Genomic DNA, 20,909 nt, shown 5'->3' on the forward strand with positions numbered 1-20,909 from the left:
TAAGCCCCATCTGCCCTTCCCTGCCGCCCAAGAGGATAATCAAGCATCCTGGTTATTTTCTTCCACTCATTGACTTGCCAATTATTCTCCTTTACTCATGAATGGGAATGGATGTTGTTCACACTTGTTGTTTGTTATCCAATTAATCTACACGCACTGGCTGCGTTCCAGCGAGTAAGTACCGCAAGAGCAGCCAAGAATTTCAGACTGCTGGCGACATAACCACAGTGCTTGTGGTTCTTTGCCATCCGTCCTTAGCCATGGGATTTGACTGCACACACGGCTCTCTGGATTGCAGCAGCTGTGCACTACATCACTCCTTCTAATGCCGAACTCAGTCCCGGCACGATGACAGCTTTGCAGCCAAACAGAGCCACTGAGCAACAAGGCCATACCTGTGCGTTTGGGGGAATCTCACAGTTTGGAGAAGTATAAACAAAACCTTTTTTAAAAGAGAGAGAAACCCGCCTTTAAGCGACAACCCACATCTCCTGCAAAACAGAAAGTTGCATGGAAGGAAGGAGAATGGGGAAGAATGAGGAATGGTAAATGCACACATATAACCTAGTTCTTGACCACCTCGTTCTGTTAAACTCAGATGACCAGATAGGAGAAACGGATGAAGCTGGAAGGACAAGAAAATAAGATGAGGGGAAAAGGCTAAAAAGCAGGTGGGAGATGGAGGGGCTGAGAGTGGGAAAGGTGAAGGAAGTAGGAGGGATAACTGAAGCAGATATGAGAAACAGTGGGGCTGGGAAGGGGAGAAATTGAGGGGTGGGGCAGAGCAGAGGAGCCAGAGGGAGGACACAGAGAGCGGAAACCTCTCACCTGCAACCTGGCAGTTGATGGTCACGTTTGCACCCAGGATGGTTTTCACGGTGCTCCCAATATCAACAGTGACAGCAGGCAACTCCTTGTTGACCAGGGTGGCTCTTGATGTCTTTATTAATGGCTTCCCTGTAAGCAGAAGGGATCACGGATTATTAAATAGATAAGGGAAGAAGCAAGATATGGGCACTGCTACTCTTCCTGAAAATAGCGCAAGGAATTGGCACAGTCTGTATTTTGTCTCCTGGCTGTCACTGACAGCCCTCGATTAGGACTCCCATTTCCTTCTTCCCCCATTCTGCAAAATTTAGTATGATGCTAAAGCTGTGGCCTAAACCACTGAGCCTAGGGCTTGCCGATTGGAAGGTTGCCAGTTCGAATCCCTGCGACGGGGTGAGCGCCCGTTGCTCGGTCCCCGCTCCTGCCAACCTAGCAGTTCGAAAGCACATCAAAGTGCAAGTAGATAAATAGGTACTGCTCTGGCGGGAAGGTAAACGGTGTTTCCGTGCGCTCTAGTTTCCATCACGGTGTCCTGTTGCGCCAGAAGCGGCTTAGTCCTGCTGGCCACATGACCCAGAAGCTGTCTGCAGACAAACGTTGGCTCCTTCGACCAGTAAAGCGAGATGAGCTCTGCAACCCCAGAGTCATTTGCGACTGGACTTAACTGTCAGGGGTCCTTTTCCTTTACCTTTTTAAAGAGTCGCAAGCCTTCAGATGTTCTGCTATATCTTTCATCTTACAAATTGTCACTTTCTTCTTCAATTTTCTCTCTCCCTTAAGTCCGGTCACCCTCATTGGTGGGCAGTGTTGCGGCCAGGCCCCGGACCCACAAGTGATCCGACAAATGGCAGGCCGGATTGCTTGGCTGCTGGCTATTGGCCAATGCCATCAGCCCTTAGACAGGGCGTTCCCCTGGCAGAAGGCCCAACCAGCAAGTGGCGATGCTTGGGCTCACTCCCAGGAGTTGTTAAATTGCAGCCTGTTGTGGTTTACCCTTAGACGCACTCCCAGCAGATGGGCTGGAGTGGAATAGCAATGGTTTTACCCAATGCCTATCCCAAACCATTCTCTACTGTAACCAATAAAGTTGTGGCCATATTCAAGCCAAAAACCCAAAATGCTATTGTCCTGTGTGGTTATTCATTTCCCCTAGGGAACTGTGGGGTCATGGGGTCTTGGCATGTAAAACCTTTTAACCTGCTTTGTACAAAGTAGCCCACTCAGACTAGACCCTTCCTCTTTTGGAAGGAATTGCTCCTGATCATGCACAACCTTATGTACTTGATAACTTCATCTCAATGTCATCTCTTTCCCTCACATTCCCCGTCTGACAGCTATGTGCATGGATACAGGTGTGCAAAGGCAGCACTATTTTGGAAACAATTCGAAGCATACAATTGGGAGAGAGGGGAGCATATACACAAATGGAGGATGCATAGAGATAATTTGGGGGGCAGCAAAAGACAAAAAGAAATGAAATGGAATAAAATGGGACCAGTAGCCCCTGGCATGGTAAAACATGCCCCGAGAATCTTGGCAGCTCTTATATGATTGAAAACAATATGGTGGTGTGTAAACTGGAGCATGATAACTACTCATTCACATGTCAAATCCTACCTAAGTCTTTATTCTCTAAGATGAAAAATCTTAGTCAAAAATTATTCTCTAAGTCAAAAATCTTCTTGAACAGGAGAGCAAACTAGACAAATAGAAAGCCAGTTGCAACAATAAACGAAAATGTAACCGAAGCTGATATTTGCTTGACTATTGCCACAATCCTGATGTCTCACGTATCTGTATATACATTCAGGGCTTCCTCCATAAAGTTAAGTTTCATTCTCCTTGTGCCTTTATTTGCATGTCTCTAGGGTAGGGCCCCAGTATATGGAGAAATTAACTTGTGCATCGAAGGGTTAACTGCTGCAAAGTCAGATGAACCACAGAAAACGTTCCATGCTGCTGGGGAGGGAGAGAGGGAAGAGCTCAAAACGCCCCAGCCCAAGTGAGACTCCATCTAGCTTACGTTATCTTCTTGTATTGGGGCCAGCCCACTTCCGAAGGCATTAATGTTTGTGAGAGAGCTTCTCAGTGCTGGCCGGCTGCATGCTTATCTCCCAGAAGTGGGATTGTTCATGGGCCAGCAGAAGACAGAATGGATGCCGTCGTGTGATTCCATGGGCTTGGGCCCAAAACAGGAGCCTACAAGGCCTATGAATTAATCCAGCTATAAATCAACAGTGGTACTAAGAGGAGGAAAGCTGGCTAAGAAAGGATGGGTGGAAGAGGGAGGAGAAGGAGGAAGAATTATGGGTGCTTTAGTTGGCGGCGGCAACCAAAATGGTTGAAATCTGGTTTTGTTCCTGTCCTCCTGCCTCTCCGCAGATCCTGCTGCCGCGAATTAAAATCCATAAACTGCCCTGTCAGCTGAAACGGACTCATGTGGAATAGGCAGCAAGCTAATCCACGTATTTTGAGAGGATGCCATGAAGCCCCGATGCTATGCAGATTCACTTTCAGTAACACTTTTTGTACAGGAGCAGGACTCTAGTGTCCCTGAGACATCAATGTAGAGCAGCATATCCAAGCACAAACATGTTCCATTCAGTCATGGAAAGTTCACTAAGTTCTGATGTTTTACAGGGCGCTCCTAAATCAAGGAGGAGGAAAGAGAGACCTCAAATGGCAATTGGCCTTTTAATTTTTCCTGGTGGTTTCTTCTTCTTCTTCTTTCACGATCTCTTCGTTAGATTAAATGTCTGTCAGCTGCTCAGCCCATAAAAAGTAGCAAACTACTCCAAAAATGGAACCACATTTTCTCTCTGGGCCCTCATGTGCTAAATTAATCAAAGAGGCTGAGTGTTTCATTTAGACTGCACAAAGCTTACCCACTTCCTCTGCAGAAAAGTTCTGGGCTCCACTTTTGAAAGAAAATGTGTGTGGTTTATTTTTCCTCCTTCTTCTTTTGGTTAATTGCATTTTCATTATCTCAAACTTGGTGTCCAGATTTCCAGCAGCTGAGTGACTGGGCACTTTCAACTCCAGCTTGACGGATGAGGCTATTCAGAACCTTCCTTCAAGTAGGTGTTGTCTCTTGAAAATATGACCCAGAGGGCCTTGCATTTGCTAATTTGTTTGCATGAGAAAATGAAATCAAGACATGGAGCATTTTATTAGAAAAATGATTGCTGGTTGCTGAAAACCCAAAGGCATATCTATCTGTTTCATGTATTCCCCTCTCCCGGCTTTTTCGGGAGACAGTGATTGATTAGCCTCCGTTGGATGAAAACTGTGACTTGAATGAAGAGGCTTTCTTCCAAAACTGTATTCTATACTTATAGCCTTTGAAACTTGCCCATCAGGAGCATAACTGGCTGCAAAGGCTCTCTGCAGAATGGATTGTTATGTCCCGCCGCAAAATGCTAAGCCTGAAAACTCCCATGTTAAATCCATTTTTGATACCATTCCATTGTTGATAGGAGAGTTCCATAACAGATGAATTATTCCAGTGTTTTATATTACAGTGAAGTTTTTTTAAAAGAGTCTACATTCTCCTAATTGCATTAGTTTTTCAAGGAGACATAACTGTACTGATTTTCAATGGAAATATTCCAAAAGTAGGCACGAAGCACGCAGAGAGAGAGAGAGAGAGAGAGGAAGGAAGGAAGGAAGGAAGGAAGGAAGGAAGGAAGGAAGGAAGGAAGGAGGGGATGCATTTGGACATAACACAAAACCTGGGTTGGGAAACCTCAGACCGAGGGCCAAAGGCAGCCCTCCAAGTCTCTCTCTATAGCCCTAACCACAGTTTCCATCAAAGAAAACAATAAACTGCTGTTAGTTTACATCGAAGCAGTTGCTTCTGATCCCCTCCTTGCAGCTGGGGAGGCGTCGGGAGCAGGTTTGCTGCATGGAATGTGAACTATGGTTTAGCATTACATCCAAACAAGATAAGCATCATGCTGTATATCAGAGGGAAGGTGACCTTTTTAAAAAGATACCCACACACCTGAAACCTTGTGGTACATCACAAGTCCTCCTTCATGGAGAGCATGTGTTGCGGTGGGGTCTAACAAGACACCCCACTTTTGCTGGGCGGGTACAGATAGCTGGCCACCATTGCGATTGGGCTCCTCTTGTCGTTGGGAGGAATTTGATGTTGCCATTTTGTGATTGACAGCCAAAAAGTATACTGTATATTCCCTGCGCAGCATTGAGCTTCCTCTTTTCGCTGTGCGCATCTGATCACCCGCCCACCCTCCCTATATTTAGGGTTGTTCGTATTGACCTTGCTATGCCTGTCATGGGGTCATGGTACCCAGCTCCATCTTTCTCCCTAAAATGTTTTCCCTTTCTGACTTTCACGGGCGTGCGAATGTCAGTCTGTCCCCGTGCGGGGTCAGATAGCCACAACCAATGCCTAAGAAACCACTCACAATTTTTGTGTTTTAATAAAGTTGTGGCCAAAATTATGCCAAAAACCTTAAACAAAAATTCTGTGTGAATTGTGATTTATTGGGGTGGCTTGGGGACCTCGACACACAATTTACTGAGGCTTTAATGTCACCGAATGCACATGAGTGATAGATAATAACCCTGTCAGAAAGAAAAGCTATTGTATTATCTGCTTACTCGTTTTAGCAATCGTCCTACAACGACTCAGGTTTAGCCATTTATCTATTTTTGGCTTTGTTTATTAATTCTTCTCTGGATTGCAAAGGAATACTGAATTTTCACTGGAGGTGTAATTTTTTGCTGGGTGAAAAAGCATTGCTAAACTATTTCAACTGCTGTTGATCTGAGTAGAAACTTTACAATATCTGCAAGGGCTTTGCACCTCGGAGCCTGGCCTGCTCCACATTTGGGCTTAACTTTTCAAAAACAGAAGAGGAAAAAGGAAGTATTTCTGTGATGACTGCTAGGAACATATTACCTGCTAACGTGACGGCAATGGAAACAGAGTCAGATCCCAACGCATTAGTTGCATTGCAGGTATAGAATCCGACGTCTTCTTCGACAGGCTCCAGAATTTGCAAGGAGTCATCTGGCTGAAGAAGTATCCTGCAGCGACAGACCAATATGTAAGTCTAAGATCCCTTGCCAAGTATGCTATTACTCAGCACTAGCTATTTAAATAAATATATATGCAGAATGACAAGTTACAAGGCCTCATACATTCCAGTTTTGTAGATTCTGTTTAATTAAATAACAAGTTTTTAAATCCAGCAATAACAAACCGCATAAGGCATCTGTAGCCTTCTGTTTTTTAAACTATGCACACATTAACTTTTCAGGTTCTACCTCGATATGACACACTGCTGTGTGCATTGGCTTCCAAAGCAGAGGTGAACGGCGTTGACTTGTTCAAGCCCTACTGCATGTCTCAGTGCCTTGCAGCCTCCCCACCGCAGCTTCACAGCACCCGTTAATTGCAATCTCTAGTACTCCTGTGCAAAGGCATAGTTTTCACAACCCTGTGACCATGTCCCAAGGCAGGCAATGGTCCCCAAGCCCCAGGACCTGGTGACTACCTCCACCTGTGCCGGTCCTCTGCCTAACCATCATTTTGGTCAATACGGTCACCTCAAAGCTCCACAACATTCTTCCATTTCACCTTTCCCCAGAAAACATGCATATATTTGTTGCCGGGCCTCCAAATATCTGAGGTTGCCTTAGCTAAGTTTCCTCCCTTCCCAGTCTGGGATGTTCATATATTCCAAGGCTTCTCCAACTATGTGACTAAATTTGATGCAAGGGGGAGCGAAATATTGGATTAGGGAAATCCTCTTTCAAATGTCATTATCATGTGAATGTTGAAGACTAAGGGACTGCCAATTTTTAAGGAACAAATTCCACTGACTCCAGTGCAAGTAGCATCACGATCTCTCCTGTGGGAACTACTGGAAACAGCCCATTAACAACCTCTTGTTTTTCATAGACAATGCTACTTCGAATACCTATACATTCTTTTGAAAAATTGCTCCCAGAGTAGGACTCCAACATTTGCTGCCACTGTTGGTTGTTCTGAGATGGCAGCCCCACTGGCTGCTTCAACTTCGAGCCTCTTAATATTGTATGAGGCAGGGGCTGCCAACTTTTCTGAGCCCATGAGCATATTTACAAACCAGAAAAACTGTTGTGGGCATCACACACACACACACACACACACACACACACACACACACACACCATCCTATTCTTTTGGCTGCAGAATCAGGCTTCTCCCAAACCTAATATCAGTAGGAGAAGGGTAGGGATGAGACCCTACAGGCATCAGGGCAGGCCTCTGCAGGTGCTGCAGGTGTGCCTAAAGGTGCCACTTTAAGGTAAAAGGTAAAGGACCCATGGGCAGTTAAGTCCAGTCAAAGGCGACTCTGTGGTTGCGGCGCTCATCTTGCTTTCAGGCTGAGGGAGCCGGCTTTTGTCCACAGACAGCTTTCTGGGTCATGTGGGCAACATGACTAAACCGCTTCTGGTGCAACAGAACACCGTGACGGAAACCAGAGCGCATGGAAATGCCATTTACCTTCCCGCCGCGGCGGTACCTATTTATCTACTTGCACTGGTGTGCTTTCAAACTGCTAGGTTGGCAGGATCTGGGACAGAGCAACGGGAGCTCACCCCGTCGTGGGGATTTGAACTGCCAACCTACCAATCGGCAAGCCCAAGAGGCTCAGTGGTTTAGAGCACAGCACCACCCGCATCCCTGGAGCCACTCTGGTGACCTCTGGGTAAAGGAATTAAATCTGAAATCTGGTTGACACTAAAGAAAGGCGCTCGAAGCTAGCCAGAACCTCCCTTCTTTCATCTGATGAAGTAGATTTTTCTCCACCAAAGTTCATGGCACAATATACCTGTTGCTCTTGGTCTGTCACAACTGCACATTTGAATTTTAATTCTGATTCTTTTTTGCTGCTGCAAAATTATCAATCAGATTACTGGATTTCATGCTTTCTGCTTCCAGGGAAATCTTTCTACGTTGCTTTCTTGTCTATCAGCAGAATTCTGCGTACTTGCCAAGAACTGCTGTGTGCTGTAGAGAATTCTGGGGCATGTACTAAAGTGCAAACTCAGCTCACGTAAAACAGGAGGCAAGTCCTACTGTTCCTCACTGTTAACTCTGTATGAACTGAGATTTTGTGCCCCTAGCATGTGGACAGCATTAGAAGGCAGCTTCACACTGCACATGATTATGCCAAACAAACTCTTTCAGGGAAGATTTTCTACCATTTAACACTTTCTCATAGATGAACCTGATAAATTTCTGAGGACCCCCCAGCTTGTAAAACTTTATTGTGTGCAGTTGAGGACACATTGGTAGCAGGTTTCTGGGATGTGTGTGTGATGCCTTCTTTTCTATGGAAAAATGTTTTGTGATTCCTGAGGATATATCCGCTTAGCACCAGGAATGAAGAAGGGTAAAAGCACTGTCCCTGGAAACATTCACAAACTGGAAAGAAACTGGAAGGGAGTGAGATTGTGAGTTGACAGATGGCAGGGAGGAAAAGGGTTAAGAAGCCTCTTCCTGTTCCTTCCTTTTGCCTGAAGAATGTCTTAGGCTGCTTTTCATTTAAAACAGCAACACCACACACTGGGAGAAAAAGGCATGCCATTTCTAGTTTAGCCCTGAATTCTTCATTATCTGATTTGCTGACTATCTGAATTCTGTGCCTGGCACCTATGTGATCCTGCGTAATTGCAAGCCTGTGTAAACAACAGCAATACAGTTTATTCAAACTCGAGAGATCACTGGGATAAACCATACTTTGCAAGTGACAAGCAGACAACTAAGATCCAGGGAGTCTAGTTGACTTTTCCAAGACCACACAAGGAAGCTAGTAGCAGCGATCTCTCATCTTTCACATCCCATGGGCCAATTCCAACGTTAATCTTGCCTACTTGCGTTTCGGAATGGCATAAAAGGAAGCAGCCAGGAAAAGGATGGTAATAATAACAGTGATGCAGATATTTGCAAACTGGGAGATGGGAAGGAGCCTGTGACTCAACTCATACACAGCCCCTTTGCATATTTAGTGCAAGTCTTTCACCGAACTGTTCCAGTAGTGTAAAGACTGGACCTCCAAACATTTTGGGACTTTTCCTGGCCACGTCTGTTAATACTGTTCCAAAGGGAAAGTAGGAAAATGTAACTTCAGAAGAGGGCCCCAGGCTTCTTCCCAAGCAGCTGGGAAAAATCCCCACATCCCACTAACTGGACAAAATCATTATTATGTATTAAAAACATTTGTAGCGTATTACATATCCATCATCTTTAGAAATGATCCTCTGTTCCAGGCTTCTCTAGCAATAGTCTCCTGTTTTAACTTGAGGGAATATCTGGCATTTGCAAAACAGGGGAAGCTTCTACAACAGTTATATATACAAAGCAAAAGCACCCCAATCCCAAGACTACAGAGATCAGGGGGATCCCTTTGAGAGAGGCAAATGCATAAAAAATAGGTGGGGGTGCACTCAGAAACAGACCCTCCAAGTGTCCCTATTTTCCAGAGTTAATCCCACAGAGCCTAGGGCTTGCCAATTGGAAGGCTGGCGGTTCAAATCCCCGCGATGGGGTGAGCTCTCGTTGCTCAGTCCCTGCTCCTGCCCACCTAGCAGTTTGAAAGCATGCCAGTGCAAGTAGATAAATAGGTACCGCTCCGGCGGGAAGGTAAACGGCGTTTCCGTGTGCTGCTCTGGTTCGCCAGAAGCGGCTTAGTCCTGCTGGCCACATGACCTAGAAAAACTGTCTGTGGACAAATGCCTGCTTCCTTGGCCAGTAAAGCGAGATGAGAGCCACAACCCCAGAGTCGTCCGTGACTAGACTTAACGGTCAGGGGTCCCTTTACCTTTACTTTTTTAAATCCCAAATTTACAGAAGCTGGGGAGGCATAGCCAGGATTTATTTTAGGAGGGGGACAGGCTTTATGTTATTGAGGGGGAAGTACCAAGTTATCCGAGGTGCAATTGGTCATTTAGTTAATGTATTTTTGTTTATTTACTTGATTGGGGGCCCCCAGATGCCCCCTTGCCCCCTACGGCTGCGCCCATGCATCCAGGATCTGATTTGCTCCTGCAATGTCCCACTTTCCTTAGGACATCCCTAATTTGATTGGAAAAATGTTGCAGGATATGGAGTTGCCCCCCCCCCCCCAGCCAAGGAGATAAGTAACTCCACAACCTTTAGAAGACATCTGAAGGCATAGGGAAACTTTTTAAATGTTTAATGTTTTATTATGTTTTTATACAGGTTGGAAACTGCCCAGAGTGGCTAGGGAAACCCAGTCAGATGTGCAGGATATAAGTACAGCACAGTCGTACTTTGGTTTTTGAACAGAATGCATTCTGGAAGTCCGTTCGACTTCTGAAACGTTTGGAAACCAAGGCGTGGCTCCCGATTGGCTGCAGGAGAGTCCTGCAGCCAATCGGAAGCTGTGCTGGACGTTCACAAAGTTCTCAAACTGGAACACCTACTTCCGGGTTTGCAACATTCAAGTTCTGAGTTGTTCATGAACTAAGCTGTTCGAAAACCAAGGTATGACTGTAATGAAATTGTCGTCGTCCTTGTTTTAATTGGGAAAGTGTTGGAGGATATGCAAGAACTTAGGGCTGTATGAGATCATGCTTGTGGAGCAGAGGGTAGGAGCCAAGTATAGAGTCTATATCACTCATAGGAGTCGCTGTGGCATGGAGATTTAGGAGATAATATGCCACAGACTTTGTGTTATCAATGGTGCCTCTGTATCATTCATAATCACACATAAATATACACAGGTATGCTAGACTTGGGCCAAAGGGTTTCCAAGCTTGGGCCTCTGAAAATCTATAGGTGGCCCTAACACCTCCCCCCCCCCCCTCTCTCTCTCTCTCTCTCTCTCTCTCCAAAAAAGCTAATACTAGAAACTTCCTCAACCCGTTCTTAAGTTGAATTAATGGGGCGGGGGAACTATAGGCAAGGTTGCTTTTCTCAGAAGAAAATTGCAGCAGCTGTTTTACATAAATCGTTTTGCCAGGATGGTGACAGAAAAAGAAATTGGGGGAGTAACCGAGGCAAAAGAGGATGCGAAAGCTGGAATGAGAAAGCCCATCCGAGTGCAATCAAAGTCTAGTTGCTTACCATGCGCTGATGAGATTTTTTTTTTTGTTTTCCCCTTGAATGAAAACTACTGCCTCATGAACCACAAAGTTAAGGATATTTGATCTCACCCACAGCTCCATGGGTGGCAACACTCTAAAACAAACCAGATTAAGGCCACCCATCAAATACGTTTTTTTTGGGGGGGGGAGGGGGAAGCAAACTAGGGAAGGGCAGCGCACAGACTCTACCTTTAAAACACATTTGAAGCACATTTTACTCCTCAAAGAATTCTCGGCACCCTCATAGAGTAACAATTCCCAGCCACCCTTAATAAACTACAGTGGCCAGAATTCTCTGAGGAGTAAAAATATGCTTCAAATGTATAGTGTGTACGCAGACAAGGTTCTGTCCCACCAAAAGCTATGTTGACCTTCCTACTGCTCTGCAACATGTAGGAGGCAAAAAGGACCTTGCCTTACATATTTAGGAAGGCTTTCGACTTCATCGAAAGAGGCCCGGGGTCTTCTTAAGCAGACCATAAAGAAGAGGGTCATTCCTTCCTCCAGAAAGGGTAGCCTTCAAGATGGCATGTAATCGCTACACGTCTATTTAGAAACCAGCCTCTGCAAAGCTCACACCTGTGTGCACAAAATACCCTTTTAGTACACAGGTAAGCGTTGGCTGGTTCAGCATGCTCATCTGAATAGCACAGCACGGTCATGAACAAGGTCTTGAAAAGGAGTACTCAAATAGTTAGGACTGCTTCACACGTTGCATTTTGAGGTGTACATCTGAGATGCTTTAGGCATACATCTAAAAATGCGCTACTCCAATGGGACAAATGCAACTTCCAACTTGACTGTACTCTTTGTGGTAACCCTCTACAAAAAGAAAAAGAAATGTATGAAATGGTACTATGGATGATAAGTAAAGGTAAAGGGACCCCTGACCATTAGGTCCAGCCCTGGCCGACTCTGGGGTTGCGGCGCTCATCTCGCTTTATTGGCCAAGGGAGCCGGTGTACAGCTTCTGGGTCATGTGGCCAGCATAACTAAGCTGCTTCTGGCGAACCAAAGCAGGGCACGGAAACGCTGTTTACCTTCCCGCCAGAGTGGTACCTATTTATCTACTTGCACTTTGATGTGCTTTTGAACTGCTAGGTTGGCAGGAGCAGGGACCGAGCAATGGGAGCTCACCCCGTCACAGGAATTCGAACCGCCGACCTTCTGATCGGCAAGTCCTAGGCTCTGTAGTTTAACCCACAGTGCCACCCGCATCCCTTACTATGGATGATACCAAGAGGGAAAATACATTATTTATCTAAATTCAAAATCATAGAATTGTAGAGTTAGACGGGACCTCAAGGTCACCAGGTCCAACCCCCTGCGTTGCACGTGTCTCCTCACAGGACTCATTCCACTCTATTGAGAGCACCTCACCCAAGAAGTTGCCAAAACCTGGAACCAACTATTTGCTCCCTAACAACAAAGCACTATACTGGTGCACATATACTGCTCAAGCACATTTACTTGAGCGTGGGATCAAGATACAATTTTCTCTTGCTTGATATCAAGCTTAATCCTTGTGTGGACTTAATGAATATCAATTTATTTTTAAAAGCATGACACACACACAAATACCTATACACCACACCACAGTAAGTTCAAACATAATGTGTGTATTATTATTATTATTAATCACTTTATGGGCACTTTCCCAAAAGGATGTAACCACTGGCTATGCAAATCTGTGCATACAACTCTCTACAGGCCAGAAAGATATTTTTACAGGACAATGTCCAATCAAATATATATACCATAGGCCTATTCTTGATTAAGACTGCATGTGCTTTTCATAACAAATACATTCCTGTTCTTATATTGAGGGTGGGAGAGTCACACACGTTTTGCTTTTAGTGGTAAAAATCAAATGTATCATCTGCCAGGGAAATAACAACAATAATAATGAAGGAAAATGCTGTTTTAAAAAGCAACAATGCTGCAAATGCTAGCAAATTGCAGAAATCGTTGCACTTGGAGAGCTTCTAGCCACAGAAAAGGGAGAGCAGCAAGCAAGCTAATTCTGTATCTAAACCGCAAGCGATGAACTGCACCTTGGATAAATCACAAACTTGCTAGATCCTCGACAGAAACAGCCATTTAAAATTAATTTTAGCTCTGAGAGTTGACTCTTGTGTGCCTTCTCATTTCCTAGGCTGACCCCGGTGACCGGACTCGGATATTTAACCTCGGGCCCATAACTTACGCATAGAGGAAACATGTACTGGCAGCAGATTCTTGGATGGCTGCCTTGTAAATACGTCAACTATTGCAGATGCCTCTGAGCACACTAGCAGGTCTTAAGCTGCTCTCTCGTATGGCCACCCAACCCTGTGCATGCGTAGCGCCACAAATTAACACACAGCTGAACGCAAAGCGAGGATACAAGGCCCCAGATACATGATCAAATATCGCCAGCCGTAAGAAAACGACACAGAAAGGAGTTTTGCTTAAAAAATAAAAACATCCCCCGTTTTCTGCACAAATTAGAAGCTGCCTTGCACTGGGTTATCTCCCAACAACTCAAGCCCCCTTAAAACAATGGAAAGCAAACTTTTTGGCAAGGATGCCACAAGTCAAAGCTAATGCATAAGATGTGCTACTCTGTTGTGCCTGTGTTATATAGCGGACAGGGGGTTGGACTTGGCCTGGAAGAAACTTTAGCAATTGTAAATGATGGGGCCGTATCTTTTACCACATGTGAAACTTTCCCATATATAGCTGTAGCTGCTGTTAATAATGACTGCTCACTTCACCGGAGCCAATTTAACCCAAGCCTAAAATGGTATTATTTTTCACTTGGGTGTGTAAATAATCATCACTATATGCTGATCATTCAGAGAACTCGGAGGAATTTATTACAGATGGGTGTTTGACAGTTCAGGCTACAGGTTTTATTGCCCATGAAGAGTTCGGAAATGAAGAAGTAGCGTTCTTGGTGCAGCAATTCTCTCCCTGCCAACATAGGAGACGGAATATGTCTTGATTGAAAGCTCCCCCCCCCCGTGTTCTTGACAACCCCCTAAGCCCTTCGAACAATTAAACAATTCCTTTTCGCTGTGCATCATCAATCTTGCTAAAAATCTTGCTAAAAAGTTTCTATGCTAATTATGTTTCAAACTACATTTTTAAATAAAAAATAAAAATCAGCCAGAGGCAGGCTATCAGAAAGAAGGGAGGTGGCGTCAGGGTGCTTTTTTAAAAAAATTGGGTTCTGAGTTGCTCTTTATTAAACAAAGTTCTGTGTTCCCCATTTACTGTACTCGGAAATCTATTTTTAAAAAGGCTGTAATTTCCCCTGCTTTTGGCCAAAGTGGATGGAATTTACAGTCACAAGAGTCCCTCCAGAATATATTAAACCTGCTAAGTAGTAGGTATTTCATGCAGGGAATCTTTAAAGTTAAATTCATATTAACAGTCTATAACTTTTTTCATTTTCTGCCAGAATTTGCAGGACTGGCTACTTCCATCTGAGTGAAGTGTGTCAAATTTTAGAATTTATAGCTGCAGAATGATAGCTGCAGTGGGTTTTTGTTTTTTTGCAAGGGCAGAATTTACTGTTCTGGGATGAGTGCTGTAGGAATCATAGAGGAGGCATGAAACAAAGAACATGGATCCTCAGGAAATATTGTGGTGGCAGAAATGTAACCCCTCCCAGAAATGACCCTGTTACCCCAAGGGGTGGGGGTAGGCTTCTAGCTCCCCAGGTTTTCTTGCCCTACAGTGGGAATCTCCCCACTGATCTCTCCATAGGGGAAGGTATTGATCCATGCACTGAATAACAAAGACAGGTTTTAATCAGTGGTTGTCACATGGACAGTACCACTCCACACTGTGTGTGCATGCTTGCAAAATGTGCCCCCAGAACAGGAAGTGTGAAAATCAAAGGATAAATACTAAAACAGAAAAGTGCATAGCTTAATCCTTGGGAAGGTAAAATCAACAGAATTTGTTACCTTTTGCTGAACTGCACAACCTCTCCATTCTTTGCCCAGCTAATGGTGGGCTTTGGGTTCCCAACCGCCTCGCAGTGAAGAAGCACACTTAGCGTCCCGCTAGCTAAAACGACAGTATGTCCGAGATGGGTGACCACTTCGGAGGCGGAGAGCTGTTGGGCTGCAGATATCTTCTTGAGAATGGCAGGCTTTCTCTGAGGCCCCCACGAGCCATTTGTCAGCTCTGGTGATGAGGACAAGTGGGCTTCAGCCGAAGACGTTCTCAAGGAGCTGGTGAACTCGGAAAAATACTTGCTGAACGGGACCTCCACCGAAGCAGAACTGACCCTGCTCCCTTGCGTTTTGAAAAGGGACTCCTGATGTTCCAAATGGCTTTTGAAAATTTCGTGGGCCAACTGCGCAACCAGCTGCTTGCTATAGATATCCTGAACTTCCTCTGGCTGTTGAGACAAGTTTCTCAGGATGTCGTCCAAACGATCCTGGTTGGCGACCATGGTGAAAGGAAGGGTGTACTCCTGGCCTTGATCTTCCTCGGAAGAGATGTTTCTCTCCGCAGAGTCCTGAGCTTCCCATGGCTCTGGGTGGTCGCGAGGCCAGCCTCTGTACTCCAAAAGCCTGGAGACAATATCGTCGTACCGGCTGCTAGGGTCGGTAAGAAGCCCCCGTTTCTCAGTTTTGCTCCCGTTGAAGAGGATTCCGTTCTGATGCTTCTCCTGGGCGTGCAAAGCTTCGTTCAAGCTGGCCTTCCTCGTGGCTTCTTCTTCTTTCATCATCCCAAGTGACAAGGCGGCCATGCGCTTCTTGTGGCCTCCTATGAGCTTAATCACAAAATGCTCCCGAGCCAGCCCTGCTGTGCAGGTGTAAGTCCCCGTATCGGAGGGCTTCAACCGATGAATTTTCATATATCCATACGGAGCAATAGTCACGTGAGCCGAGCTGATGAGCCGCTTGCCATCTTTCTCCCATGTGATCATTGGCTTCCGGAACCTTCTCACGGGGCACCTGAGGATGACGGAGGTTTTGGGGAGAAGGTAGGCGTACCCGCCAACAACGAAGTGCAGCTTTCTCTGTTTCCTTGTTTGGATGAAGACTTTCTTTTGAGCCATGATCAGAGGGGTTTGCTTGTGAGACGGCCTCTGGTGTCCTGAAATGTAATTAATAATGTTTGGAAATGGAACCACATCATCTCTCCATTCTCAGCCTAGCAAGTTCGGGTGGAAACTAGAATTGGGTTATTCCCTCTCTCCCATTTTGTTCCAGTTCATCTGTGATATGCTGTGATCAGATTGCGCACTTCCTGTTCTACTTCCACAACATCGGCTGCTGCTGTGGCAGGAGGCAGGGAGGGCCAAAAAGAGCATGACATGATAAAGGTAAAGGACTGTTAAGTCCAGTCAAAGGCGACTATGGGGTTGCGGTGCTCATCTAACTTTCAGGCCAAAGGAGCCAGAGTTTGTCCACAGATAGCTTTTCAGGTCATGTGGCCAGCATGACTAAGCCACTTCTGGTGAAACCAGAGCAGTGCACAGAAATGCCATTTACCTTCCAGTTGAAGTGGTACCTACTTATCAACTTGCACTGGTGTGCTTTCGAACTGCTAGGTTGGCAGGAGCTGGGACAGAGCTACAGTAGCTCAAATGACATATCATGGGGTAATACACTATATCAGGCATCCCCAAACTTGGCCCGCCAGCTGTTTTGGGACTATAATTCCCATCATCCCTGACCACCAGTCCTGTTAGCTGGGAATGATGGGAGCTGTAGTCCCAAAACAGCTGGAGAGCCAGGTTTGGGGATTCCTGCATGGGGCACTACACTCTAATCTAGGAGAGAGGAAGGAAAATCAGCACGAGATATCATTTTCAGTAGCACCTCAGTGTTGTCCAGAAATGTCGTTTGCACCTCATCAAACAAAATAAACAGCTTCTTTTTGGCACTGGCTGTTATTTTAGCTATTATGATTTACAGCAAATAGGTGGGTAGCAGCAGCAGCCCCTCCCCCAAATCAGAAAACAGCAATGCACATCCCGTTGCTGAAGATCTTTCCGTGAAGGAGCCCATCTAATGAATACAAGGAAGGTGCGAAAGAAAAAGGGGAACTCCCCTTGTTAAATGTTCATCGTTTCAGCCCTGTGAGGCCCCACAGCTGAGAGCAGCAAGGAGGAATAAATGCAGTGGAGTCTCGAGGGCGTAATGTGAAGCAGAACAAATCTAGTTTGAGCGGGTTGAAAACCCCACGGTGGATAATATTAGACTTCATTAGTTATGTGGGTCCCTGCAGTTCAGATCTCTGTGCCAGACAACTGAAAAGAATATGAGGACTGGGTCATGGATTTTGAAAATAATGTTACATTTTGCACTTAGAAATCAAATCCCAATGTAGCATTTATGAATGGCCCATCCATGTATAAATCACAGCTGTTGCAAACTTATACAAACAAGGCCCCCAATTCTTTCCTTCTCACTGTACTTTTCCATTTTTCAGGCAAAAGTTATGATACATGAGTAGCGTACTAATCTTAAATGACATTATACTAAACACACAGGATGACACCCACCATTTCCTGATTCCCTCCTCCCATATTTTTTTGAGGGGGGCAAGGGATGAGGGTACAAGGGATGGGTTGAACAGTTCTGCCAATGAGGGACGCTGTTAAACATCACCCATAAACCCCTGGAACGCTGAACTCGATTGTTATTGTTTGGAAAGGGACCCCCACCCTTCTATATCTTCTTCACAGAAAATAAACAAGCCCTGGGAATTGAATGCAACTGCAATGTTATGAAACTTTTATCATTTTGAAAACATGGACTCCATTTGCCCCAAAGTGATTAGGGGGCCTTTTCTCGCTGAATCAAACCCCGAGACAGGGTTTCAACCAAATGTCAGGGATGGTGAGAGCTATAGTCCAGCAATAGCCACAGTAAGGTCTCTCTCTTTTTTTTTGTCCATAATTCACCCATGTCTATATTTGCAGACTCCCAGGGTAGACCATGGACTGTGTCATAAGCCACCTTGCCATTGATTCAGATTTTTGTGTGTGCATCAACTAGTCATGAAGGCCTTTTCGCAACTTGTTGTCTGATTTTTAAGGAACACAGGCAAACTATTATGGGAAAGTCTTATGAATGGGATCTAGAGGGCAAATAATTCACTGTGCCCCTGCTGAACTTCCAGGTGCTTTGCAGTAAATTGTTACTGAGTAAAGGGCTCTACAGGACGCGGGTGGCACTGTGGGTTAAACCACAGAGCCTAGGGCTTGCCGATCAGAAGGTGGGCGGTTCGAATCCCCGCGACGGGGTGAGCTCCCTTTGCTCGGTCCTTGCTCCTGCCAACCTAGAAGTTCGAAAGCACGTCAAAGTGCAAGTAGATAAATAGGTACTGCTCCGGTGGGAAGGTAAACGGCGTTTCTGTGTGCTGCTCTGGCTTGCCAGAAGAGGCTTAGTCATGCTGGCCACATGACCCAGAAGCTGTACACCGGCTCCCTCGGCAACCCCAGAGTCGGTCACAACTGGACCTAATGGTCAGGGGTCCCTTTACCCTTTACCTTAAAGGGCTCTACAAACTCCTGTTTGGTCACGGAGATGCCACAAACCCTCAGAATTCCCATTCGCCCCAGTTGCTTTTCTATACTCACTTGCACAGGTTGCTACTGCACATGGCCTGACCAACGATGAGAATGGCAAGGGTGGGCACAGCGATGAATTGATGATGGCAGAAAGCCCGGTGTTTAGCATTTTCCTGCAAATAGCATTTCGCTTCTGGGTTCCCTCACCACAGCTCACAGAACACTAGGCAGAAACAGGAACTGATTAGGAAGGTCACATGTTAAAAGACAAAGAGGTGCAGAGAAAAGGGCCGGAGGCAGCTGGGTGCATGGACTGTAATCTCTTCCCGTGACCACTATGCTTTAAAATATTAGGGTGCATTACTCTGTACAGAAGGGAACTCCTCTTTGCAGATTTTTGTGGACTCGGTAATGCTCATACATGTAAGGTTTTCACAATATCCACAAAACATCAACCTTGTGATAATGGTGTTCTCTGTCTCCACCCACCACTTTAATCCAGATGCACTGTTCATGGTTTTGGTTGTTTGTTTTAATTGGTGAAATATACTTGAAGTCGCGTAGTGATTTCATGCTCTTTATTGCAGCTCGTAAACAGTGAATTAATTTCCCCCAAACCTCAGGCTTTATATACATTATTTACACAATGGGTCCTGTGTGATTGGCTGACTCTGCTTCCCTCCTGGAGCCTGATTGGGCTGTTCCTGCAGGCCAATCCGGTTGTTGCATTCTAGGATTCTACCTGCCTATTGTTCTAGGATCCAAGATCAGTACATAACAATTGGATTTTTCATGGAAGCATAGCTGTCAACTTACAGATTTGAAAATAAGGGACCAGCAGCCTCGAAAATAAGGGATCAGCAGCCCAAATAAGGGATTTTCCCAGCACAGGTATTTTCAACTTTTGAGCCCCTCTGAGCCAAAGGCAGAAAGCTCAGCCAGCAGCCAAACGAAGCCTCAAGCAGTGGTTCCCACAGCGCAGCAACCCGGCAAAGGGGATGCAGCAAAGAAAACCACCATCACCTTTCCGCTGGGAAGCGCTGAGCAAAGGCGAGTCCCCGGGCAATGCGGCCGATTTGATTGGCACAAGGCATGCAAGCTCCACCCCCCAGTCATTCTTAGACTCCTTATTGTGTGAGCAACGCAGCCAAGCAACACAGTTGGAGCCTCCCTCCTCCCTGGCTGGCAGGGAGGGAGGGAGGTAGAGGAGCTGCTTCCTTTGAAACCCAGGAAATTTAAGGGACATCATCAATAAGGGACAGCAGGGGGACACAGCGCTGGGATAAGGGAGTTTCCCGCCAAATAAGGGACGGTTGACAGCTATGCATGGAAGCCATAAACGCGGGTAAAATGGGGAAATAATATGGGAAGACATCGTGTGGCTATTGTTCAAACCATGCATGCTATGTGGAAGCATGCATGGTCGCGACTGCCTTCCTGCAGCCGTCTGAACATGGGAAGTCCTACCCATGCCAGCATAAGAAGACAGATTCCCATTCCTTCGCTTCTCACCATCCTGTCTTCAGGAAAAGTTAGGTACTCCAGCAGGCAGGCTACGGAATACACAGGATCGCTTTGGTGTAACTCATATGCAGGCAGCTTAACAGGCCTGAACTCTTGCCAACATCTGCAAAGAACTCCAATGCTGCCGCTTATGTTTTTTGCTTGCGGTGCTGTTCCTGGAAGCGGCTGATGACTAACATGGCAACAGCGAGTGGGAGGGAGGGAGGGAGAAGCAGACATGATGCTCACATGGACCCCAGTTCAGATTCAGCCTTGCACAAGGCAGGGTGGGCATGTGGCAAGTAAGGCACGGGTATTAATTACCAAAAGCTGTGGCCCCAGATAACAAAGAGCTATCTAAATCGTAAGACAGATGGAAGGGCCCATCTTATCTCCAATGAAGGACCTGCATTCTTGAGCAAAGGTGCTCTCCTTCCTTTGGGCCCTGTGCACATGGTTATAGGTGCAGTATTATAAACTCTATGTGCAGATCCAGTAGCAGCTGCAAGTATCTGGGTCCAGGTTTGCTCTGCTTGCCCTTGCTGTGTGCACACCACATAAATAAATGGCTCTTGTTGAATCAGGGCTTTAAAATATAACTTTCAAATACTCGTGCAAGGATGGTTATAGGTGTAAAAAACGGGGTGGGGAGAGACACGCCAAAACGTTCTCTGGTGTAGAAGAAAACAGCCCCCTTTTGAAAAATAATATAAATGCTGTTATGCAGAAAGTTGTGTAGGTTTTTACGTACATTTTGATGAGCAAAATGACTGCCTGAGGAGGGGGGTAGAATGCCTGCTTTAGCCCCATAATGGGTGCATGTCCTAGCAGCTGATTGCATTATACAATCTATTTATTTGGCAGGATAGATCATTATCAATTAGTTAAGCTTCCTCTACAACACACACGCACACAAACACATCCT

General features: G+C 45.6%; 1 protein-coding gene across 2 annotated transcripts in view; it reads right to left on the bottom strand.

The window, feature by feature from the left end:
* The window catches only part of ADAMTSL1 (ADAMTS like 1), a 505,954-nt gene that overhangs the window by 45,920 nt on the left and 439,125 nt on the right, over window positions 1–20,909 (bottom strand). For both annotated transcript variants that reach the window (XM_081176059.1, XM_081176060.1), the window contains 4 exons: window positions 18,551–18,704; window positions 14,913–16,056; window positions 5,756–5,883; window positions 829–957 (listed from right to left, as the gene is read on the bottom strand). In XM_081176059.1, coding sequence (XP_081032185.1) covers window positions 829–957; window positions 5,756–5,883; window positions 14,913–16,056; window positions 18,551–18,704 — 1,555 coding nt within the window. The remainder of the gene's footprint in view (window positions 1–828; window positions 958–5,755; window positions 5,884–14,912; window positions 16,057–18,550; window positions 18,705–20,909) is intronic.

The sequence above is a fragment of the Podarcis bocagei genome (assembly GCF_964188305.1).
Source record: "Podarcis bocagei genome assembly, chromosome: 17".
In the NCBI taxonomy this organism is placed as follows: domain Eukaryota; kingdom Metazoa; phylum Chordata; class Lepidosauria; order Squamata; family Lacertidae; genus Podarcis; species Podarcis bocagei.